The following is a 26,629-nucleotide window of genomic DNA, read 5'->3' as shown; positions in this document are numbered from 1 at the left end:
GTTATATTAGATAAATTCATATAGAGGACAATATTAAAACATAAAACTAATTAAAAAAATACTTTTAAGTTAACCAAAGAGTTTTTAGTTCGGTTCAATTTTAATTTATTTATATATGGCTAATTCAAAAAAGATCCTAAAATATTAGAGCAAAATACCCAACCAGTAGCTCAGTCCCCTATGAGCAGCGCTTTCCTGATCAGTTTGATATGTTTTCGAGAGTACCTGCTGTCTACCTGATTATCAAGACGAGTCTAAATTAGAATTTGCTTCGAGGGTTTTGACTGTTGCAACTGTCCCGACTTATACCTGCCATTGACGTAAACCAGTAATGTCTCCCACCTCAAAATAAAAGCGCACAGGTTGACAGGTTTTGTTCAGTTATCTTAATTGAAAAATTAAACACACTTTCTGTGTAAAGAGCAGGTCAAACACTTCTCATTAACATGCAGGGAGCAGGTACAAAGCTGGGCTGACTGGGAAACAAAAAGATGCAGCTGAAGAGCAGGAAGAGAAAGTGAACACCAACAAAATCCACTTGTGCAGCTAATAAAGCCAGAGGCACACTCACTGAAACAAATAAACATTATCAATAAAGTCAACAGGCGGTGCTGGCAACGATATGAGTCTGACATTTGCAGAGGAGAGGAGAGGGGCGTAGTGTTGTGCATAGCCACACCATAAGCAGCAAGTCAGCGCGTGAGCTCTGGAGTTTCATGTCGGAGCCAAGGCCAGCACCTTTCAGTCTCGACTTCTGATTAATGGTGCTGTCATCTGCTGCCATCATTTCTCTCCATCATCGCTTCCTCCTGGATGGCCCTTTAATATCAAACAGAATATTAAAGAGAAGGTCGAGCTTGCTGCTGACACCTGTATAACACATGGGGGGTTAAGTCATGAAAAATGTTCAGATCTTGCACTTAAAATATGGTTTAAACGTTTGTTTAATATAATTATGGCCTCTAAACAAGATCACATTAGAAATCACACAGCAATTTTTAAAACCATATTATTTACTGCAGTTCAGTAAAAACATATACAATACTTGCATATTCTAAAATTATATTATATCAAAATTTATATACTGTACTTTTCTAGAACTATATCTTTGAGATAAAAAGCTAGACAGCTATTAAAGTGCAACAGCCAACAGCAAGTGAGAAATGGACAAATTGTTGGCTTTTTTCTTTTTATCCTTTAAAACCTTTAAATTCAAGAGGCTTTTGTAGGAAAACATGAAAAAGGTTAGGCAGTGGGTATTTTATGGTAATGATGTTCTTCTAAAATTCTTGTAAAATCAGATAATCCCTTAGGAGGAAAGCAAATACTCTGTAGTTTAGTTATATAGACTTAAGAGAGCAGATCTAGGCAAATTCTACATCATTAGAGCTATTGTATGTCATTGTTACCAGACAGATTTACTATTTTTAATATTTGCTGTTAAATTTGTGGCCTTTTCTTTTCCCTCTTTCGTCCTCTCTCTGATGGTATGAGTCATCTTTATGTCTGCAACTACTTCCACAATAGGCTGTTTCCATCTCTAACCTACCTCATAGTCATTCACACACAATCAGTCATTTGCACACATTCACACTGATGCAGCTTGTCTTTTTCAGTTTATGTTGGGCTGTGAATAGATCTTAGTTGATAAAACTAAGATAGAACTTAGTTTCCCCTGATGCATCCATATGAGGGTTTGTGAGAGTGCTAGAAAAGTGCTGCGTGTGTGTGTGTGTGATTAGATGAATGAGACTTATACTAGACGTCCTATATACGTACCAGCCTACCATTTATATCATGACAGGGTTGATTTGGTAAAAACTCTTCCACAACCTTCTTTAAATGAATACACAGGACCAAAGAAGGAGATATGTTTAGGTTAGGTCTTTTGTACATCAGGCTACTGCTGTCAGTGAAGGTGTTTCTGTATGCAGATGGTGATATATTGATTCACTTTTATTTATACAGGGGTAAATCACAACAGCGGTCCCCACAAAGGTGCTTTATAGTAAAGGTAAAGACGCCCAAATAATACAGAGAAAACTCCAACCATCAAACCATCCCTGAAATCATCAAAAATAAATTAACAAAACTGTGCAGATATCAAGCTTATACTGTTTATGCCAATATGGTTTGGAATTCAATAAATTTAACCTTGTAGGACTCGTTTTCTGTGTGACTTTATCAGTGTCTCACGTCATGATTTTGGCCCACTCCTCTTTACAATGTTGCTTCTGTTGTTTGGGGTTTGTGCGCATTTGTTCATGCACAGCTATTGAGATCTGGACTTTGACTGGACCACTGCAGTCTTGTGGTTTGATCAGATGCAAGTTTGCAAACCTAAGCATGCTACCATGTTCTTTTCATAGTCACACTTGGTCAGTCTTTTTCTAAAGGCCTACAGAGTTTGAGGTGCAGCTTTTTTTGTTTTCTTTTTTGTATATTTGACACTGAACATGAATTTACTGAGGCATCCACCCCTGTGATGATTATAGCACTGTGCTAACACACTCCTGAATACTCCAGACTGGCAAATTTCCAAAGCGTTCTTTCTATTAGAGGCAGTCACACTTGCTGATTATCAGTTTAGGCATTTGATCAGCAGCACCTGGCTTATATTCTTTATTTCTAGGGAAGCAGTGAGGATATACTTGGTTTTTAAGGACTACATAAAGGTCCTGTAAAAACATTTTACAGAATTAGGACCTTGATTAGGGTTAAAGATGTTCTACTAAATGCAAAACAGCAAATAAAACAATAAAACAGTTTTGCCTGGAGAAAACATTAAGTACTGCTTTTTTTCTGGGTGGGTAAGGTTTAAATGCAGTCTCATTTATTCACTTGGATCTATTATTGGAAAAGAACACAGAAATCAATCCTTCCATTGGCCAATGGAAAGATTTCCAAGATAATTTGGAAAACTTCTAAAAGACCCTGTAAAGTGCCTCAACTGTGCAGGTTAGACTTAATACAGCAGAGCTAGATACAAACTGTTAGAGATCAAATACATGAAGGAGACGCCTTCTTTTGAGATTTTAATTGCCTGGGTGAAACCGTCCAGTAAAATATTTAATTTATTTTTGTGGTTTACAGGTTCCAACATCTTAAGAGAGGGCACAGATTTATTTTATTTTATTTATTTATTTATTTTTGGAGTGTATGATGACACAAAAAGGACAAATACCCTGTATTTCATTGCACTTTCTACAGTACATTCTTTCTTTATACATCTATTTTCAAATATTTATACTTAGCTTTTATCCAAATTAAGTTAGGATGTACTCAGACGAACTTGGTGGATTAATGGACACACTCTAAAGCCTGAACAATCTTAAAGAGCTTTTCCACATTTCCCTCAGATGCCACATCTTAACACACTGTAGTAGCTCACTAAGTTTTCATCAAGCATTTCCAAAAACACACTTGTAACTGTCACAGCTTTAACTGTTGAAGAGTCATAGTCAAAAAGTCTGAATGTAAAAGATTTTATGTGATTACAAAATAAACGAAGTTTCCCTAGTTTGACATATTTTCAAATGAGCAGATGAATGGTTGATAGATTTCCTACCAGCCAAATTTGGATTATTGCTAGAGATGCACTTAAGTTTTTTTTTGGCAAACGTGCTTCAGTTTAAAGCCAAAGTTTTATCATTTTATCTTAACAATGCTTCAGATGACGTGGGTGCAGACAATCCTGTCTCATAGAAAATATGTATCTATACAAGAAAAGTGCAATCGCAGCTTTATATTTTTAAGGTAATGTATTTGCATCTGTGTTATCTTTTCCATCAATGTAATTAGACGTCTTGTGTAGATTTGCTGGCATTCTTGGGATCGTTGTGATGTGAATTATGGCCAAACATCTCTATTTTATTCTTGTCTGTTCAAAGGACATTGTTCTTGTGATTTTCTTAGATGTAACTTTGCAAATCTAAGCTCTGCTACAATGCTCTTCATAAAGGGAATATGCTTTCTCTTGGAAACCCTTCCATAGAAGTCATACTTGTTTAGTCTTTTTCTAATTGTACTGTCATGAACTTTAATATAATACACATCCTCTAGGATGTGTTCATCCACCTCAACCTATATCTTATTACAGCTATCCCAAGGTACATCTAAACACAAATGGTTAGAAAATGAAGGGTTGCAGAAATATAATTTCAAGTAAATCTGTAGTGATATCACCTTTGTGTGTCTTGTTTTAGCTCATTTAATTTGAAAACCACATTTACTGAGAAGCCAGGTTTTTCTTTTTTGTATGATTGACACTGAGCATTTGGTTTATTCATTCCACACGCCCAAGCAGTGAAACCACATCCATGCCTATACTCTGGCCAAGTCTGTTTGTGTTTATTTTGCCCCCGACTGATCTCAGAACTCTCACAAAGCTCTAGTTATTTTTACTTCCCTCCAGTTTCTTTAAAAAAAAACAACAACAACTTGTTGTTTCATCTTTGTGAGCAGCTTTGTAAAGCCATGGGATACATTTTTCATCATTAGAGATTCAAGATCTTGGGACATTTAAAAAAACAAAACAAAAATAAACTACCAGCTAATCAGACAGTTTTAGTATCAGCATAAAGCTTTTTATTATTAAAGAAAACATGACATATGAAAACGGTCATATTTTTGTCACTGTCGTTTTTAGAAAACAATAACTCCCCATACTCAGTTCTATTTTATTATGGCAACACAATGCAATAATAATTCTGTATTTGGTAATACAGTAATGGCTCTCATTAAGACTTTTTTTACTGCAGGATATCTAAAGATGAGCTGGTATAAACAATCCAAAAAAGAAAAGAAAAAAAGAAAAGAAAAGGGACATATAGCAGCTTCACAGCCAGACAGAGATAAAGAAATTGATGTAGACTACACCAGAGCTAAAATGAGAGATATGTTTAGATGGATTAAAACTTTACTCAGAATGATTCTCTTCAGAGCAAATGTAAGAACTGTAGCTTCTTGAGGAGTTCTGAGGAAAAATAGCTTTATATCTAGTGGATTTTTCTTAGGACCAATCTTCTTGAAAAGTGCATTTTTAATAAGCCTTTAAAAAAAACAGATAGGTAAAGCATAAAAATAGAGATCAGCTAATGTTTGAAGTTTTATTGTCACAACAAAAAAGGATCTTCAGGCAGTCCAAGTATTTAATCAGACTTCAGCCTCTTATTTTTTGCCCCATAATATATATTGGTGTCATATTTACAAGTACAAACATAGATATGAGATTAAAACAAATATTTTTTTCATGATGATTCATTGAAGGTTGACACACAAGGATATGTTGTAAAATCAAAGCATGAACACAATGCTCTCTATTCTCCGTTTGTGTCCAGAATGAATCGGGCATCTTTGACAGACATTTCTCACAGAGCTGCACTGTTGGCATTCTTCTAAAAAGCCCGGACTACCAGACTCCGGCTCCCCTGTTTGTGTCTCGTCCAACAGCTCCCTTGATGGCGCTTACATGTGTCTTTATTTGCTGTCTCTTTGTTTTCAAAATGTTCTTGTTTCCATAATTTCATGCGGTATCTGCAGGCAGACACACATCAATTGCATAAAACGCTTAACGATCACACGTTCACACACAGAGCACTTGGATTAATTACTGTAATCACTCCAAGTTTCTACCTGCAGCCTAATGTGAGTCTCTAGAGTGACACATGCAGGATGTTTGCTGTACATCCTCCCCACGCTTGCACTCTTCCTGTGAGGAAGCAGAGCATCTCCACAACAACAAGTGCATCTCATTTGTTACTTCAGTCACTCCCTCATTGTCATTCTCTCTCACTCCATCTCTCACTCTATGTCATTGCTTATCTCCTAATTGCTTTTCTATAAATGGATAAAATGTGACTGTGCATCCAACCACAAGTGCAAAGGAGCGTTACAGAAATCTTTGGCAGTGTCGTCCTCTAAATGTCCCATTACTCCCTCCTTGGGAATAATTACTGCACCGACCATGGCTTCAGCAAGGCCCCCCTGGGTGAAAATAATTATAACTCTGAAATTATGAAATAAAATCATCAATTGTTATTCAGTGGGGGGGAAAGCAGAAGAAAAACTGAGCAATCCGAGAGGGGATTTCATGATCTTTGAGAATACCTCCACACTAAGCTAGCCAAATCTGAAAAACATATCTTTGATTCAGAGTTTTGGGAACATAAACGGGGAGCTCCAGAATCCTTTTGCAGGCAGAGATGGCAAAGGTGCACACATTTGTCACAAGTACAGATCCTTGTGTTAAAAGGTACTCTGATAAAAGCTGAAGTACTGATTCAACTTTTTTACTCAAGTAAAAGTGGAAAAGCTGAAGCTCGTTATTAAAACAAAACAAGGAAATGCAAACTTCATTCTGGCTTCTATTCTATTCTAATTCTGCGATATAGACAAAGGAGACAAAAGTAATGGGAATTTTAAAAAAGTAGCTACAGTACTACAAACTAACAAATGTAGATAGGTGACTGTTTCTGCACCTAAACAGAAACATTTGTATAGTCGAGAGTTAAAGTGGGATTCAGCAGGTGTGGGTGCAGCATGGGGAAATAGTCACTTAGCAACCATTTCCATTGTGTGGTCCAGTAGATTTAGTATACAGGCTGTGATCAGCGGCTGCTGCTCGTGGATTTAGCCAACTGCCTTCAACAAGTTATAAACCAAAGCTCAATGAGCTATCACGGCTGATTTCCATCTCATACACACCTTTATATTAGAATAAAGCTAATACGAAAGTGTAATTCAACTTAAATTTAATGTGATATCTGCTACTCATCTCAACCTCACACTGACCGTGAAGACCACAGCCTACTCTGCAACAGACGAACAAAGTATTTCAACTAACCACTGTAACCTGCACTAAACTGCCTTTCACGCAACCTCTGAGTAACAAAAAGTTTGTACACCTCAATTTGTGGCAAGGGGTCACCACAGCGGGTAGCTCTACATGCTTGATTTGGCAGATTTCTTTCTGGCAGATGCAGGATGCTTCCTGACACTACCCCCAAGGGATTGGTGTTTCCTCCCAGAATCAAATGGGGATCTTTTGCTGTTAGGAAAATGTGTAAACTACTACCCTACACTAATATGAAAAAAAGAGACATAAACTGAGCAACAAATCATGTATATCTGTTAATAAAACAACAACTCTAAAATAAATAAGGACATTAAATGGACATTTTAAATTTCCAGCCTTTTAAATATCACCTTATAATAATAATTTCTTTCTTCTTCTCCCATCCTGTCTTTTCTCCATCTTTCTCCATCTCTGAGTGAATTAGTGGTGCAGTTTGTGTGTATACTGATGATCTCTGCACCAGAATTGCCTCTCTGGATACCCCACATGGATTGCCATTTATATGTTATTGTTCAACCCAAATAGGTTCAAGGCAGTTTGATGTTTGAAGACGCACAGTGACAGGAAATACTCCCCTCAAATGTCTTAAACCTCACGTAACAACCCAGGTAAAGAGTAGAACGTGAAAATAAATACTGAAGTAATGTACAGATACTTGCAATAATGAGGTATTTTTATTTTGTTACTTGCAGAAGTAAGGTCTGATTTATGAGTGTGTAGATAAACTGTAGCAACGCTATAGTCTTTAAAGCTGGAATCTGACACATTTGTTTAAAAATCTAAAGTATGTATTTGCAATTTTACAGGCTGTGTTAATCCGTAGGGCGGCTTTGATTCATATTCATATTAAGTAATGATCATCTCGCTGATGTAAATTACTCCTAAGGCAAAGTGAACATTTTCTCTTTCAGATGCTAACACCATTAAAAAGGTGAAACAAAGAGCGACTTTTATTGTGAAGGAGTCAAAGATAAACAACATAATTGTCACAGTCATTGGTCTATGAAAAAGTGCATTTAAAAATAATTAAGATCAAATCAGTTTTAAATGTTGGGAGTAATCAAACGTTAAGCAGCAGGCACCCTTGGCTCACTCCTACAGCAGTGCAACCAACTCTGCTGCTGTTATGTCCAAATATAATCGTGATGTGTTTAGAGTCATATCAGACTCTAAACACATCACAACTAACATTTTTCCATCGTGCAATGATGAAAAAATGTCTAATTATTGGCTGACAGCTCTAGATAGTAATGTTGTTTTGGCTGACACACCAGCTGTTTGTGATTTTTATTGGCCCCTGAGCAGTAAACGCTACTACTGTTCACCCGGTTAACAAGTAGCATTTATGAGCTCCACTCAAGTCACTATAATAACCTAATTCAGGAGAGAAAAACATACCAATTAAATTATGATATTGGATATAATAAAACACAGTAGAAGTCCTCCACAGAGGTTTTGAATATGATGCAGAATCCCGTTTTTGCATATCGTACTGTGGATGGATAATATTTTCCAATTTGGCCGTCCTAATGTGAAGGCAGAGTTTTAAACACAGATATAAAGAGAGGTGTGTAAGTGCAAAGTCAGGGTTCATGTCGGAGTAAACAAATATCGGTATTTTATTTCTATTTTTGTCAGTATGACAAGAACACCCCCCCCCCCCATTTCCTCTTTGTGAAAGGATGGTATTTTGCTGATGGTCACCGTTATTCTGGTAAAACTTGTGGATTCATGTATTGTCCTCAAATCATCACCATATTTCAGATATATTTAGATATATAGATGATGCGACAGAGGTTACAGGTTCTTTTTTAATTCTATAGGAGTACTTTTATGTGTACATTATATATGCATCTGTATCTACATTTGTCCATTTTTACATATACAAATCCAAACTTGTAAAGCCAAGCAATCAGTTTATCTTAGATGTGCAGTTGTCTCAGTTAAAAGCAGAAAGTAAGTAAAATAAAGTTAGCATGAGACATGGGAGTGTTATGAGAAGTTCCAGAAATCCACACGGTTTAACACAAAAGGTACAGGTTTTCCACTGCAGCGCATAATGTCTCACAGTGGGGAGGTAACAAGTTGAGGAGAATCCTGGACAAAGTCCACGGTGAAAGTAATGCCTTGTAAATTCAAGAGTGGGTTTTCCGAGAAAGGAGAAGGGCTCAGATCAGTTGGTGGTTTGTTTAGGTTTATCCAAGAGTTGTGCCATATAAATCAATAGAATACTTGAATATTTCTGCATCATCACCCCTTTGAAGTCCTCTTCTCTTGGTGCTACCTTCGTCATCGTACTCCCTCCTCTTCCACTCAGCTATAGTGCCACATTGAACTCAGTCACCAAGAAGTCTACGTAGTCTCTGTCTTTGGTCTTGAAGGCCTCGGCGATGAGGCGCGCTGCGTCCCTGTGCTCGCGGCCCCTCAGGGAAACCCCGTTTACCTCCAGTATAATCTGTCCCACCTTCAGCTGGCCGCAGTTATGAGCTGAACCACCCCTCTGAGAGAGACAGAGAAAGAGAGGGGAATTTTAGGGAGATCTTATTTAAAACCTGCCATGATTACATCCAAAATAAATCGGCCTCTTGTGGGAAACACTTGTACTAATATATTTGTTCTTAAAAGAGTCAAGGAGAACAGAAATTCCTCTAAGGTAATAATGGTAAAATAAAATTCAGGAATAAATTTGTTAAATTTTTGTCTCTGAATTTTCTGGACCTGAAGCTGCACTGTGAATACTCTTCTTTTTCCTCCTGGATAATATTTCTGTGAATGATATTTGCCAGCAAATGCAGAATAGGCAGCCTTGGACAAGCCTTGCAGTCTGAAAGTGTTATTTATATGAATTTTAACTTCTAAAAAAAAGAATGACAGAGACATAATCTTGAAATTGGGCTTTAAATCTCCATAATGACTAATAATAAGTCAAGTCAAATTATACATGAGGTTATATATGTAAAATATTTAATAAATATGAATAGAAAAGGCATTATTTTAGATAATTAAGCCACACAAAAGCTTCAGATTCAAGTCTATTCCAAAAAGCAACATTTATTTGCTTTTTATATGGTCAGAGTTTATGAAAGTGATTTAAACTGGCTTTACTCTTCAGCCAGCCAGAATATATTAGTTTCTAACCTGCCAAACAGGGTTACTTTACCACTTACTTTACCAGGTTTAAAAAGCTTCCTAGAGTTGATGATAATTACTGCCGTTCACTTACACCAAAGTCATTTAAATTGTTTCGGTACCAAATAAAATGTAAATAAGGCAGCATAAATATGAGAAAAAGTATTTAATCAGCATAAACACACCCAATCATATAAAATACAGGCATTAAGATGTTTTTCTATCAAAAAAAGTTGAAAATATTATAAAAATATTAATACAAATGTATAAAACACTCTGCATGCACAAGACATGACATGATTTCATGGTCTTTGTTTTATGATCTATTGTCTCTACAAACTGTCCCTGTTACTGTTTAGTGCATGTTTTGTCAAAAAAATATCAGCTTCCAGTGTCATGCAGTCAGCTATTAGGTGCACTGAAGAATCTCAGTCTAGTAATAAAGTAATAGTAGCTTGGTTTTAACAATAGGTAAGTTGGGAATATGAGAGGATAAAGGGCATAATTATAATATTCAGTTTATAAATTTATACCTTCATTTTTTTTAATTTATAACCAAATCCAACTTCACAGATTAATATAATTGTTAGTATGTATCCACATTATTATGAAATTATTTCACCACTATACTAAATAGCTTTGCTTCATCGCATTCCTGGCTATTATTTTCTGTTTTTGACACATTTCTACTCTTTTACATATTTGATAGCCAGAATATTAGAACGACCTGTCTAATATTGTGTAGCTTCATCTTGCGCCAGCTAACACACCTCAGCTTGCTGACAAATGGACTCAGGATATGTGGTATCTATCACTGGGATCTTGTCAATGGATTGTTTGGGACCACTGATGAAACTTGTTGTCAATGGAAAATTGTATTTAGTAGTCAGTATAATCTTTTAGTGATATAAGTTTGCATATGGTAGAATACTGCATGTAGTTATTTGTATTAGGAAATGTTTAACCATGTATGCTTAGAGGCATATAATCAATTGTGTAGTGACAGGATGTGTGATTTTCAGCAGGCTTGGTTCACCCCCACATCCTGGGAGCATGGGAAAGAGCTCGTACCTTGTTTTATTGTTTTACGGTAGGATTAACGTAGCTATGTCTGTTTTAGTTTAAGTGCTTCTTTACATTTAGATGAACTGCAGGACTTCCTCACTGTGTTATCCAGGGTGAGGGGGGGGGGGGGGGGGGTCACCCTTCTCCTGACCAAGGATGTACCTTTTGTGCTTTATGACCCTTTGATCAGCAACACACACACACACACACACACACACACACACACACACACACACACACACACACACTGGAACTATAAAATAAAGACCGGGGCAGTCTCTGAGCGCGAGTCCCTGAGCCCTCACTCTCGTGCGAGAGCTCAGAGCTGCCCTTGCTAAGCAACAAGTAAAACTGTCTGTGTTTCTCTTCTCTGAGTCTTTACTGAAGAAGTGTTTTATAATATTTTCCCTAACACTTGTTCATTTTGCAGGTGTTTGATTAAAATAGGAGTTCAGATGTCAGATAAATGCCTTGGACTTTCTGAGGAGCTTCTACATTATGAATTGTTGGAGAGGCTGGTGCAGTCAGGGAGTGCTGTTATTCACTTTATCTGAGTTTAGGTAAAGACTGTTCTGCTGTACATGATTACCTTTTTGTCACCAGCTTATTACCTCACTATAACAAAATGATTGCAGAGCATCAAAATCCAAAAATAATTCTTTAAAGCCAAACATAACAGGATGCATTTTGAAAATAGTTTTCATCTTAAAGAAAAACAACAAAAAAAAAAAACACCAGTTTTATGTCTTTCTTCCTGTGACCCTGCTAGGTGACCTCATTATATGTGACTATGAGAGCTAAAAACATCAATATTTCTTTCCAGACGAGGGCTGCATCATCATGTTGGTTATTTAAGCTACAACAATTACTCAGTGTTAGGGGAGCACTTGGTCATCATAATGTGAAGATGGCTGTGATAAAGAGCTGTCGCTTCAATGAGCGGTGATGGGGACTGATAACAAGTGGAAAGGCCAGCCAGCAGCAGTGTTTTTGTCGTCACTTCATCCTCTGTATTTGTGATTGAAGTGACCTAAGATGACAGCCCCGGTGCCCAGAGAGATACGAAACACATAAGCCAGAGGTTTGCCGTATTATGACTCCACAGTGTTTACTTTCAATACTGCAGAGAGTGTCCATTGTACAGGGTACCTGCTCTGATGTGATGCCTGCATTTTTCCCCTGGGTGAGGTGGATGCCAAGTGGAAAGCTAAAAACATTTTTTTTATTTTATTTCCAGAGCAAGTTTATCATTCTGATGCTTGGTCCTGACTGTGAGAAGTACTGAGGTTGTGTGCCTTGCTCAAGGGCCTAATAACATCGAGTTAGCATTCCCCGGGTGACAGAGCAAACTTTTCACAGCCTTCTTTTCCACCTTGAAACCTGAGCATGTGGAAGTCTCCTTTCGCTTTGTTACAAGTGACCTTAAGGCTGCCTTATTATTAATGTCTGTAAATAACTGTGAAGCTATATAGCATTATTGTTCAGGGATGTAGCAAGGGTATCATAAAGCTTGTGGTTTTGTCTTAAAGGTAATAACCCAAGTGAACCACTGTGCTGAAAATGTGCTAATTAGTTTCAGAAATAACTTCGACTTGATTTTAAAAATTGATTTGCATGAATAATTTAACTTATCTTTAGCTGAGTTAAACTTCTCTCATGAAATGAGCTCTAACCTTGTGTCCAATGGCTCCACTGGGGCTCCCCATGCAAGAAAAAGCACCTACTTCCTTTGCTATTAGCCACTGCAATGAGGCACTTTTTCATGTTTATTACTCTCTTGGAGAAGTGTCTGAGGTTAAAAAGAAATAGTTTGGGGTCAAACCTTTTGAGTGGTTGCATCTTTTAAGTTGAACTTCCTTGCTCTCTGTGCTTATGAAACCTTCGATATCACAGACCATCCGGGGCTGAAGGCCTGCTGGCTTGCATATCAGAGTGGCAGCTGAATGGAAGTACAAAACAGCTGCAGTGCTGGCCGTCTTGAAAAGTGATAAGACACGACTTGCTCATTTCTTTCGAAAGCTTAGTTTAATATTTGAGCTAAGCAAAAATGCATAAAAAATAAGACTTGTACTGTTTATCTCTTTAATACGAGAGCTCTCCTGATAAGCTGAGCTTCAGGAGCCTACGATGGACCAACACAACGCCCGATGATGCATGATGCAGAAAAATCCATTCAAGCAAAACAAGTGCTATCTGAGATTTTCCTGTTTATTAAGGACCTGGTGTCTTTTTTTCTCTCACTGAATGAATGCACATGAAACTTCTATTGAGGATTGTACAATAACCAAAGAGATGAATGTGAAACAAAACTTTGTTCTTCTTTGAGGAAAACACAAAAAAGGAACATAAGACATAAGAAAAGCGAGAGCAAGACATTTGAAGGGTAGAGAATACTTGTCTGGGAGATTTGTAGCACTAGCACAGCTACTAGTGCTTCAAATCCCTTTGCAACCCTCCTAACAATCACTTTTGAAACACCCACACAAATACCCAAATACAGGATCTACCCACCAAATCTCCAGTTTATCATCTGTACAAATCCTCCTCATCCTTCTTCTCCTTATTAACACTGCTCTCACTTTTTTGTGTCCTTTACTCACACTTGCTGTCCTTTCTTCCAGCCTGCTTTTGATTTTGAATGTGCTGATTTCCAATCCTTTTATCCCTTCCTTTGCAATCAGCCACCTTTTTTTTTTATTTCAATCACCACCTCTGTGGAGTGGGAGGCTGAGAGACAGCTTTGACTGGAGAGTAGACTGGAGTCTGTAGCTGCTCCTAGCACTGATATTAAAATTGTAACTGTCTCATTGTCTGTGTTTAGAAAATGATTAGTGTGGCATATAGTCCTGAACTAGAGCAAGATTTGTTGGCTTGCAAATTATCATGGCAGACAGATATATGCATTCACAGCCACAAGTAATACCTTTCTTTAGAGGTGACTAACCTGCCATTTCAAGCAAAGCTTTCAGAATTTTTCTGTCACTCCGCATAGCTGGGAGCTCAGAATTTTGAGTATTTTTAAATATGACAGATATGCTATAAATGAAAAAGGCTTTGTGGGAAATATAACTGCAACTCTATTTAGCCACAGCATTAAACTGAACATTAAGTATTTGAAATGAGCCTATGACTTCTACCTTTTAGATAAAAAGGTGCTGTGTAATTTGCTGTTTCTGCCCTTTGCCTTTACCCTTTAACACACACACACACACACACACACACACACACACACACACACACAATACCAAGTGCCTCATCCCGACAAAGTAATTACCAAAATCTCCAGGCAGCTAGGGCTTATACATGTAGGCCATTAATGTTGTAATCATCTCTGTAGAGCCCCAATGACGACAAAATTAGCAGAAATCTCAGTGTGAGTTCAGCTGCTGTGTGAATCCTTATGAAGCCTTAAAGAACACAAGATCCCAGCTGGAAGGTGTGCACGTGGCACTATTACAGAAAATCCAAAGTGTTTCAAGGATAAAGAAAACACAGCTCAACCACGCGAGGACAGTACTCATGAAAATACTGCATGTTAGCAGAGTAAGCAGAGAACTGAATTTAGCAGTGTTATTATGGTGACTGTTCATTTTAAACGCATATTAAAGATTATTCTACTCTTGGTTCAGTATATGAGGGGGTAGCCTAATATGGTCATCTCACTGAAGCTCTGGTTGTGAGTCCAGAAGTCCCACATATATATGGTTCCTCCATTCAGGTGGAAAACGTATTGGAGTGACAGCATTGTGTACATCAAATATCCATCTATCAACCCCTTAGCCGTTCCTAGGCTAGCTGAGAGACATAATCTTTCCAGTGTGTCCTTGATTTACCACGTGGCCTCCTCTCGATTGGATATGGTCAGAACACTTTGCCCTGAAGGCACCCAGGAGGCATCCTAGTCAGATAACCAAGCAACCTTTGCTGGCTCCTCAAACTATGAATTTTGTTTTACAGGCACAAAAATCATAACCAATCGGTATAAGTAGGCGAAGTCCAGTTTAAGATAAATATGCGTTATTTTGAATTGTTAAACATGGAAAGCTACTCTACTAGTGATACACTGGAAATGAGCATAAGAGGTCCAACTTTCAATGTTATTTTATGTTCTTCCTGACTTACCTGTATTGTCACAATTCGTGGCAGCGGCTGGCGAGTGTTGGCTCCACCTTCAATGGCAATACCCAGGGTGCTGGCAGTCTTTGCCACCCTCACTAGTGTAGCGGTAGGCTCCAAAAGCCCTGGCTGAAATAAGGCAGAGTGAGGGAACACGAAATGAAAGGCATATTTATAAATACATTCATAACTTTATAAGATAATCTGCCTTCGATTTGTTGCAATTTGCATGGATTACACTGTACTATACTGTATGTTTGGCTATTTTAATGGAGCAACAATGAGCTTCCTAATGGTTTCCCTTGTTTATTCTGAATGAGCAATCAATTTAACACCTTCACAAGTCAGAGGACAAAATAAAACACATTTAATTTCCATTTCCATGATGTAGTCATGTTTATGCTGGGTCTTGTACAGTTTCCTTCCATTTATAGGTGTTTATTTCCTTTATAAATGAATCTGAAACATGTTTTTGGGTTTTTATGTCCAGGTTCCAAGATCAGTGTGAGTTAAAGGGATTCAGTGTAGTGGTTAACTTGTATAACATGTATAATTTAAAAAACATTAACTATTAAAAGTTCCAATGTGCTTTGGGCTTGAGTGTACTACAACAATCACTGGATTACTGAATACTTCAGACATCCTGAAAACCTGTTAACCAAGCCATTATTTCTGTTATAAGAGGACTTGGGCCTGGATCCCTGATAAACTCCCAGAGGATCCAAGGAATCAACAATAAAAGTGCTTTAAGAAAAAAAAAAGGAGACAGAGAGGTTGAATCAGAAATAAAACAAAGGTTTAACAAGCTACACTTTCTGCCAAGAACTGAAATAAAAACTACAGCAGCTCGTTTTTTTTAGTAGTAAGGAAAGGGTTACGTTATTAACCCTTTAAGACCTACCATAGAACCAAGTCCGCCAGAGCTTATATTATATTTTTACATGCTGTAGAGCCATTTTTGGGAGCATTTCAAGTTGCTGTACACCAATACAACCATTATAGCCCAGATTGTAATATATGTATGCATTAAGTGCATAGTAATTACATAAATTGCAAAAAAGTGCAATAAACTACAAAAAAAATGAAAATTGTTTTTGTTTTTTTAACATATATTTCTAGTTAGAGAAATTTAAGAGGCTTATCCCTCAAAACTGTAAATACAAAAAAGTTGCACAAAATAGTTTCCCACCACAGGAAATTTATTTTGAGTGTCTTCATAGTTTTATTTTTGAAATTCACCAATTTTTACATACTGCAGGAAAAACGAAGTATTATAATGCAAATTTGCAAAAAAAATAGCATATGCATCAAAATACACTATTTCCAGCAGTGCAATTTGAGTCCTAAGCATCCCAGAAACGACACAGAAAGTCATAAAGTCAAACATAACTTATAAAAACACCAGTATAGCCTTACAAGGCCCTGATGGGTTGTACTGGCTGTGGTTTAACAGCTACAGTTGCTAATATATTTATAATCATGGCTATTAGACAGTAGAACATTAGATTATTAGATTATTATACTATAAATAGACTCATGCAAAATGGCTGAGTAGGGACTTCAGAACTTGTCAGAACAACCGCCCATTTCTTAGATTTCTTCTGAACCAAAGTTGTCCCGTGATAGTTGTCAGTACATTCAAAAGGAACTGTTTATAATTTACAACTTAAAATGACACCCACACTGCTGCCACAGTGTAACTTAGTTTAACACAGTTAACCGAAGCCGTCAGTCACTGAGATGTGCGTGTCAGTGCCTTGTGATGGCTCATAAGAGGCTCAATTACTCCCTTGGTTTCCGCCCCCAAACTGTCAAAAGGTTTGAGTTGAATTTGACAATCAGAATTCAGAATTCAACTTTGAGTGTGTTCCCTGCGACAGCATGTATAGCCAAAGCTCTCAATAAGCAGAAATTCTTATGGGTGTTGTGGCTGCTTTGTTCCCTTGCCTGTTAAGCTTCACAAACATTTGTTAAATTTGTGTGTGCATACTTATATTGTTGGAGTGGCAGTAAATACCTGCATACAGGAGTGTAACCTCTCAGCTACTATAGCCTCACCGACTCATGAGTTCCCCTCAGCACACAGAAGAGGCAGAGACTAGTTCGTGCCATCACCAAACGTCTATTCAGATCTGCCAAACACACTCTGTGCAATGACACTTACCCGGTGGGTAAAGTCCACTCAACTTCACTACAATAACACAGGAACACAGACTTCTGTCCGCTGTGATTCCTTTGTCTCAAACGCCAAGTTCCAGCATCCAACTGCAGAATAAGTAAGATACTAATCAGTTACCATTTGTAACTGCATCAACTTACTGGGCAATACTCCACCTGCAGTCTCTAAACCACACTCCACTGCTACATGGAGCTACTATTTTTCTCCTGAGCTTGTTTTTAGGAGGCTTGTATAGTGCCATACATATTCCTGGCAATCAACTGGCAATTGGTCATAAAAGGAAAAGTGAGTGTTCCCCAATTAGCTGCTGGCAGTTGATGTGAAATTGGCTACAAAAGCCCAAGTCACAAAAACCTTGAGACCAGTCAGTAACTCCTTGGAAACCATCAGTCGCTAGGGAAAAATGAGTGATCCCTGACTGGTTAGTGACTGGTAGATGGATGTTGCTGTTGCAAGGTGAAATTGGTTGCAAACTGGTTTGTGATGGTGGATTCAAAACCTCCTTACAATTCCTTTGGTTGCTAGCAGATCCTTATTGTTGCCTGTAATTTGCACTGAAGGTCCTGCATTGTCTGCAAACACTCACCAACTGCTTGCTAAGAAAAAGTGAAACTGTGAAGAGTGCAGTACAAACTGGAAATGAACATCAGTAAGCTTCAAAGTAAAAGTTGTGCCTTTTGAAATGTGTTGGTTTCAGCAGTAAGGCATACATTTTACTTTGGAGGTCAATGTGCTCCATTTCTGATTTGGATTATACGAGTGTTTGCAGGCATGTTGGCTTCTTTCATGCAAACGAATGTTTGCAGGCAACCAACACAATCACAAGGATGTTTCCTTTTGGATTTCACACAGCACCAGTTAGCAATCTCCAGCAACCACTTGCCAACCAGTCAGGTAGTACAGATTTGACCGAAGACCAGCTAAAACAGGTGGCCAAAGGGTTGCTTACAGGCCTGTGTGACTGAGGACTAAGAGATATGCTTATATAATCATCCATACTCATTTTAGCCTTGCGTAAGTGAGGGCTACATCACCTCCAGAGTAAAATATCTAGCCCTTTAAATGCTTGACATTCTATCTCTCACTTTGTTCCTTTTGTCCGTCTCATATTTTGGATCCAACACGTCTTTTCCCAAAACCTTTATCAAAACCTGTTTGTTTTACTCTTGGATTAAGAAAACCAGTCTATGAGTGACCTTTCTGACATAAAGGAGTGTGTAGTAGGGATGTGGTTTGGAAGAGATGGATGTGGGACATCCATTAATCAACTCTCTCTTTTATGCAGTAGCATGCTGGAACTTGGAGACAATGACAATCTAGAGCTTCTTAGTGAAAACCTTAAGCAAAACAATTCCCTACACCACTGACATACTTCAATAGCCCAGAGAATATTATTGCTTGGTGCCAATGAAAGGAAGTTGTGAATGCTATTACCCAGGACAACATCAGATACTCATCTATCTTAGAACATGAACGGAAGACCCACAAAAACATGTTTCAGCATTTTAAAACTGGCAAGAGAGAAATATCCAGTTACGTGATCAGTGGTTTACTCTATTTTCTTGAATGAATTCAAGCCATACTTATATACTTACTCAGGTAACTGCCCCACAGTTCTGCTTTCTGCTGTCTTTTGTTTGACATAAAGATGAGAAGACTTAAAAATGCCTTCCTTAAGTTTATTAAGGGCAAGATTTTATGAGCACATAACTCCACTCTTTTCTGCAACCACTTGCCTGACACTCAGGAACAAGCAGAAGAAAACATTTTTGCTTCTTGGTAGTAAAAAGGCAGCTTTTTTTATGTTACACAATCTCTTTGGATGCTGAATTTATCAGCTCTCTCTCCATAAACAATCAGACTACTCCCATCCTTGCTTGTTATTCCTTCCATCAATCATTAAGAACCAGAGAGGGATTTGTGAATTTCATTAGGCTACAGCGCAGTCAGTGATTAAACAAATGATGGAGCATGTGACTCGATGAATGACATGGGTAAGAAATAAACAAATGAGTGAGACAAAGGAAACAATCTGCATGAGCAAACAGAGGGAGGAGAGAAAAGATCAAGGTTAGGATTAAGAACAGACTCTCGAGGAGGATTAGCAATTAAGTGCATACACACACACACACACACACACACACACACACACACACACACACACACTTGTACTTCTCTGCTTGTGAGGACCCACTCTGTCCTTGGACGGACATTCATTTCTTAACACATAAATCCTTAACTACAAGCCGAATACAGTTCTGACCCATTTCCCCTGAACCTGAGCCCTTTGATGAAGTGAGGATCCAAGAAAATCTGTCCACTTTTCATATTTATTTTCAAAAAAATGTCTCTACTTTCCCACAAGGTTACCAAAAATGCCCTTGAGTTTAAAATACCAAAGATATAGCTTTCAAAACTGCTTCTAAAAAAGACCCACAGTTTAAAAAAAGGTATTTTTCAGATTTCCAAAACAGCTGTTGTTCAAGAACATCCCCCCCTTGGAGAAATGTTATTTAATATTGAAATGTGACCTTAAAAGTCCAAAAATGCCCTTTAATTTCTAAATGTGGCCATTTAATAATAAAGCCTTTTTCCTATTTTGTAGGATAGAGGTGCTTGAAGAATGAAATTGTCCCATGGAGTTGTATCACACATTAGCTGTTGTTTAATCAGGACAATGTATGAATAGTGGAGGTACTAGTCTGGTGGATTTGCCTCTAGCTCCTCGGCATAATGAGTAGTTGCTCTTGCATGATTTACCTTGACCAAACGGCACAGAGTAATTCCACTAGTGAGAATGTGCCTTTGATAATGTCTGAGGTGCAAGTGTGAAAACGACTCGCGAATGTCATTCTTAAACCATAATCTGGTCCTCACAAAGAGAGAAATACAAGAGTACTCATGGCTAAATTATACATGTCTAATTTCCTGAAGTTTGAGCGTTAATTCAATCTTCCATGCATGTTTAGCTTTGAGCTGCACTGAAGAACCCCCCTCACCGGTTTGGAGGGGTTGTCCCCCCCGCCTCCCTCCTGGGTGTCTCGGGGGAGGTGTGTGCGTGAGCAATGGGAGCTACTTTCTTTCCTGACGTGTCCTGACTCAGCTATGTCCACCCCGCTGTCCTCACTGAGGGTTTGGCCACTGTCTGACAGCTGAGACAGGGTGCCACCTGAGGGGAAGCAGGCACACATTAAGTCAGGGAATCTAAACATAGCATGCATTTTTTTGACCTCTAAACCATTAAAATTCAAAGTGTGTATATAGCTCACTGAAGTAGAACATGGTATCAAATAAAGGGAAGTTTTTTAGGTAAAGATGTTATTAAGCAAAAAAAACTATTTTTTGATGTCTTTTGGAAAATCATCTTATTTGATGCCAAATTAAAAGCTTGTTTAGATTAGTGATGTTTGCATACAGTATGAGTAATTTCCAATCTTCTGGGTATTTGCTCAATTAAGCTCATTAAGCCCAAGCAAACACATATTTAGAAAGATTATACACCGAACATTTTTCACCCTCCTTTATATCTGACACTGCATATTTAATAATAATTAGCAAATCTGAGAATTTGAACAGTATCAGTAAATGTGTTCAAACTTCAGCACGTTTAATTCTGTCAATTCTGTATCCAAAGCACAGTTTCATAACCTGCTGACCAGGATCCCACTGACTGAAAGGATTACAATTGCAGCAAACTGCCCATGTGAATGATGCATCAGTCGTTTAATTCATAGATGTTAGATTAGATCACACAGGGTTAGAAAATCCCAAGACATTAAATATTGTCCCTAAATGCAAAGCACAATCTTTTAATTTGAGTTTGTCTGTAGTGCTTAAATTATCAGCTCCAAGTATTGGAACCGATTAATTCGTGCAAATAATTTTTCATTTTATTTTGGAATATTTTATAGATAAATACCCAGTCACTTAAATTGAATTGTTAACAGATTAATTTTAAAACAAATCTGTAACCATATGTATCAAATTCTTTTAAAAACAAACAAACTTCATCCTCGATTTATTTCATTGTTTGGCTCATAGACTGTATATAAAAGACGGCTCTACCTTTCAGGTCTGAAAACTGAGAGGCTTTAAACCTGCATTCTCCCTAATGGTCAGCAGGGGGTAACTGCTTTGGATGCGTTTCCCTGTGACCTGAGTAAACACTTTTTCAATGAAGGTATAGTCTCAAATGCCAGTTTAAATTCAGACTAAAGACGAAATGTTTATTTTAGTAAATTACGGTCTTCAACCACAAAGCTAAATATGACTGGGTAAAACAAATGATATCAAACCCCTCAGCTAGAAAGAAAATCTTCCTCATATTAAAAGGCAAAGTAAAAACTTTTGAAAAGCTTTGAGGATCATTTTTAGATTTGCATCTAACATAAGGTCAGTTTAGAATTTGTTTTTTTACTCTTCATACTCTTCACATGTACCTTTGTTTTATTTTCTTTTTGTTTTTAATGGTATCAAAAAGGCTAAGATTAAGGTAAAAAAAGAAGAAGCGTGCATTGGTTTCTCATTCGGATCTATCTCTCAAAAACACCATAATGGAGACAGTGAAACACTTGACTTTAAAATAGGACCAAACGTAAAGGTCACTTGGGCTGTTACCCATCTTTTCTATACAGCGCACGATTTTCAACATATCAGATCTGTAGCTCTGTATTTCATACCTCGAGCTTGGGGAAGTGGCCGCACCTCATTGACATCAGGTTCTGCGTTGGGCCTGTGAACCTCCACTGTAACAAACTGCTGTTTAGACCCAGGAGAGGAGGTGGGGGAGGATTTGGTCTTGGACGCTGGCTTAAGGGACAGAGAAGGGGGCGGAGGAGGGGCAGGGAGTGGAGGAGGAGGCGGAGGTGAAGGGGATGGGGCAGCGGGTTTAGTGCCTCTGCTGGGCGACTGCACCCTGGGGAAAGGGCCAATGTTGTGCTGAGTGACTGTGGACAACTGAGCGGATGTTGTTTTCTGTTTCTTGGCCAATGCAGAGGGCTCTCTCTTTCTGATAGCTGCGTATTCTTGAGACGGGTCCCTCTGGCGTTCTCGTTTGTGGTGTAAAGAGGGTGAGGCAGGAGCGTGTCCTGGCTCGTTGCCGTGGTTCTTAGAGGCTGTGGCTGTAAAGTACAAGCCTGAGTGTGAGGATTCGGAAGAGGGGCACTTGTTGAGCGGATCTCTTCTACTTGGGCCCCTCTGCACCCCTGGTGGGGGCGGAGGCTTGAAGGAGGGAGGGGACTCGGCTGTGGCGGACTGAACATCATCCTGAAGTGAGAGGATATATTCATCATCATTGATTAGGGGTGTAACAAAATATTGTAGCATAATGTGCTGTGATTAAAAATGTAACCATGTGATTGATGGAGCTGAAACTCGCAAATCAGATCAGTTCTGCGTCTGGAAAGGTTCAACTTTTGTCTGTAGTCATTAAACACCAGAGGATGCAGCGACACTGTCAAATGGGTCGTGCGCCAATATTTTGAAATTAGTTTTTTAGACAATTTGACAGAAGAATTTTTATATGATCTGTTTATGTGTAAGTCTATAATATGCAGGGTCGGTCAGTGTACCTATATTTAGATTTATGGTGATATTATATGTAATTTTGTTTTTCTTTGTCAGGAGTTTGAGACTGCTGAAATGGACTTTCTTTTTCTGCTTATTGAAAAAAATTCACTACACACCCGAATGATTGGAAGGTCCCTTTAAGAAAAACAAACCAAAAACCTTTGTTGAACCAACTATGCATAACTCCTGCACAGTGTCTTGCAGACTGCCGAAATATTTATTGGATTATCATATTTTGGGCTTTTTTCAGTGTTGTTAAAATGTAATTTTCCCTCTCCCCCCTGGAGGAAATTGGTAAAGCTTTTGGTAAATTAGATTAAATTTTCAATCCATATTTATTCTGATAAGTTGCTTGGGAAACTCACAAACTGTGAGAACAAAGTTATAATAGCAGTTAAACAAGATGTATCCAAAATTATTATCCTTCCTTATATTTTTTTTTCACCTTAAAAACACGGCCAGACGATGAGGTTAGCATATGTAGAAATAAACCCAGTGGCACAAGGCTGCATGCTTTAGTCCTAAAAGCTCAGTTTCCAATTACTTTTTCCCCCCAACATAGTTTTTTAATGGCTTTAATGTACACAGTTTCAGTGAAACTAATGAGCATTTTCAATTTTGCTAAACTGTTATAATTCTCATCACTTTTGCAACCTGCTTTTATGATTTGAAAGCAGTTAACGACAACCACACATTGATTTCTAAGCACCTATAATTTTACTCATGTATCCTTCATTCTGATATATTAGTAACACTCAGTGCATACATCAAAGTACAAATTTTAGTGTGAAAAAAAAAGAAAAATATATTTTTTTGTAGTTTTAAAGATTGTTTTTGAATGCTCTCCTTTGATTCTTGGGCAATGCTGAGAGTTCTCTCGCCAGGGACAGGAACGGGTGCTCACAAGTACTGTGTCCTGTTTGCAGAAACCAGGTGAGGGGCAACCAATCAGAGAAAGGTGCATTTAAACCAAGAGTAAACTTAAAGGGGCAGGATCTACACACTGTACTTCAGACAGTAGATTTTTGTTTAACTGCTTCTAGTGGAGTCCATCACTGAACAGAACATAATAGGTCCCCTTTAAGATGAGTTCATATTGTTTTCTTGTCATTCACACCATTTTTTTCACTCACTCCCTTGCATTCACATATTAGACACACAATCAACAACTCCCACCAGCTTCACCACCAATTCTTGTTGAATTGAAGTCATTTAACTTGGTGGTTTGATGCTGCTGGGATCCTGGGTTTACAGGCAAGAGTGCTCAAACAAAAACTCAACAGTGGAATGAACAACACTGTGTGACACGAGTGCTGTGCCAGCATGTGGAGCGAGACATAAAATGAGTGTAAAAAATGGTTTAAAAAAACAAAAGGTATGATTTGAGCAGCAGGTAGCCTTGGGTGATAGCAGGCTGAAAGTTTTCTCCTTAACCTCACTCTTTTATCCTTCTGCAGACAATAAACAAACGAGCCCCCTGATATGTCTATAACTTTGGAAACTGGGGTTGCCATGGTATCTTTTTTAACACAATAGCGCAACAACATGGCTAGCTCAGGTAGGGAGCGAATTGGACAAATGGCACAAAGTGCTGAGTCTAATCTCTTCTTTCTACACTACAACAAAAAAGGACAGAGTGTGCACAGGCTCTTACTTTTACAAAGCTCTACCTCTGTTTCTTTTTGTTTTCGTGAAGTGCAAACACTTATCATCAGTATAAAATTCAAACCCTGCAGGTCACCATGTCTAAAGCATCTCTATCCAGCCTCCACACACAAACACACATCTTTTTCTACCTGTTTTTCTCCCACACCTACTCACTGCTCCCTTGTGCAGTATCCATCTTTATCAGGCTAAAGCAGGGGCTATGCCTGCCTGTCTGCCAAGCTCACCAGAGAGATGTCGGTCAGCAGCATGTTCAGGCTCTCTGGGGGATCCTCCTCATTACTCTCCACAACGCTGTCATTCTGGGAAAAGCAGGACAGAAGCAGAGGAAGAGGATCGGAAGATGGAAAGGTGAAAGAGAAAGAATGGGATGGTGAAAACGGAGACCAAAGACAGAAACAAGGGGTGTTTGAGTTTGATTCAAGTGAAAGTGAGAAAGCTTCTGAACAGATGTTAAACACAGATGTCTATTTATCCCAAAACAAAGCCGAACTGGGTTTGGCGAATGTTCCTCATCTCCTAGAAAAGGGAAAGACGTCATTTCTGTTCGCATTTGCTTGCCAGTCTCAGAGGATGGCAAGCAAATAGGACACGCACATACACAACCACACTCACTGCATAATGTCTTCTTTCATAAGCAAAACACACATGCTGCGAAATCGATAAAGAACCATCAGCTCAGTTCAAAGCAGGATTTGCAGGCTCAGTCCCACTGGCGTGGTAGAGAGGAGGTAATTTGCAGAAGATCTGTGAGCGATTCCAGAGCAGAGGAACTGAGTTTAGAGAATTGCTGCCCTTCATTTAACTCTGACACTAAACCAAAACAAAAGCCCCATCAATTTGGCTTAATTACCCCTCCTTGCCGCATGTGGAGCACTTACGGCCAATTTATTTATCATAAGAGTCAATCGACTTTCTACGCGGAGAGATGCAATTTTACACTGTAAGCAGTCAGAGCCTGCTGCATCCGTATGTACAGTTTGTATGATTATGCTTAGCCACAGTTACAATGCACAGCAGAAACATTACAGTAGGTACAAATGCAGGAAATACTGGGATGTTTGTCGCCTGGGAAGACTGCTGATTCTCCAGTTTTAAAACCTAAGCAGTTATGCAAGTTATACCATTCGTGCTGGTGTAATGTCTGCAACCCACTGCTTTATATGTTGATATTCCTGATCATCTCTTCCCTCTTGACAAACTGCGAGCCAATATTGGTACTACATGCAATCTCAGTCTTAAAATCTTGCATTTTCATTACATTACACTGAAAGGCTACACACTGTTCCCTGATCAATAGGGATGTAATGGTCAATGTCATAATACTGTGATAGCAAAAGTATCAATGGTGTTGAGAAATGTGACACTATAAAACAATATGTTTAACAGGCAAAAGACTAGTAGTCTGAATTCAGCCTAAGTGAAGTAAGGCAAAAGAAAGTGAGATCTACAGAAACCTAATGAATCCTTCCATCATCCTGCTGCACTCCTGCAGAACAGTGAAAATGGCAGATGCTGGTGTTTTGAGGGCACGGATGTAGGAGAGAGATGGTTATGGAACTGTCTGCAGCCGACATCGCAGATGCTCATGACATCAAGACTGTGTATCAGCTTTTATAAAGTCTCTCATGCACACATGATATAATGGAGCATTGCACAGTGCGATGAGGACTCAAAGACCAACACGTAAGTAATGTTGTACTGAAAGACTTTGCAGAGTGATACCAAGGAGTTTGTAAGAGACAAACCTGGTCCTGTTTTAATTGTTCATTGTCCAGGTGTACAGCCAGTAGGTCGTTTTACTTTTACTGGAGGTTGTTGTTTCAAATTGACTTGACTTCTTTGTTTCTTATGCTTGCCATCTTTCATAACATGAATGATATTATATGGAAGGTGGTACTAGCTAGCCAAATCTCTTAAAGGAATGTAAAGACACAGCACCTTGTCCAGTGGTGTGTCTGAAACCTGCTATCTAGCAACATCACACACTAATTTTGTTTTGTCATGATCACAGGTGTATACAGGTCAGTAGTAGGAAATACTTTTAGTGC

The 26,629-nt window shown here is 38.4% G+C and overlaps 1 protein-coding gene across 3 annotated transcripts in view; it reads right to left on the bottom strand.

Moving 5' to 3' along the window:
- Nucleotides 1-9,173: 9,173 nt before the first annotated feature.
- whrna (whirlin a) overlaps nt 9,174-26,629 on the bottom strand; it is a 212,152-nt gene continuing 194,696 nt past the window's right edge. For 2 of the 3 annotated variants that reach the window (XM_085359646.1, XM_085359647.1), the window contains 5 exons: nt 24,806-24,880; nt 22,025-22,610; nt 20,345-20,514; nt 15,173-15,295; nt 9,174-9,356 (listed from right to left, as the gene is read on the bottom strand). In XM_085359646.1, the coding sequence (XP_085215772.1) occupies nt 9,174-9,356; nt 15,173-15,295; nt 20,345-20,514; nt 22,025-22,610; nt 24,806-24,880 (1,137 nt within the window). Of the gene's footprint in view, nt 9,357-15,172; nt 15,296-20,344; nt 20,517-22,017; nt 22,611-24,805; nt 24,881-26,629 lie in introns of all 3 variants that reach the window. The other variant, XM_085359648.1, reaches the window with a different exon arrangement.

This window comes from Diplotaxodon limnothrissa, linkage group LG7, assembly GCF_057381915.1.
Source record: "Diplotaxodon limnothrissa isolate DT_005_m linkage group LG7, D_limnothrissa_male_GT1.1, whole genome shotgun sequence".
In the NCBI taxonomy this organism is placed as follows: domain Eukaryota; kingdom Metazoa; phylum Chordata; class Actinopteri; order Cichliformes; family Cichlidae; genus Diplotaxodon; species Diplotaxodon limnothrissa.
Note: the sequence above shows the minus strand (reverse complement) of the source record. Positions and strands in the feature narration are given on the sequence as shown.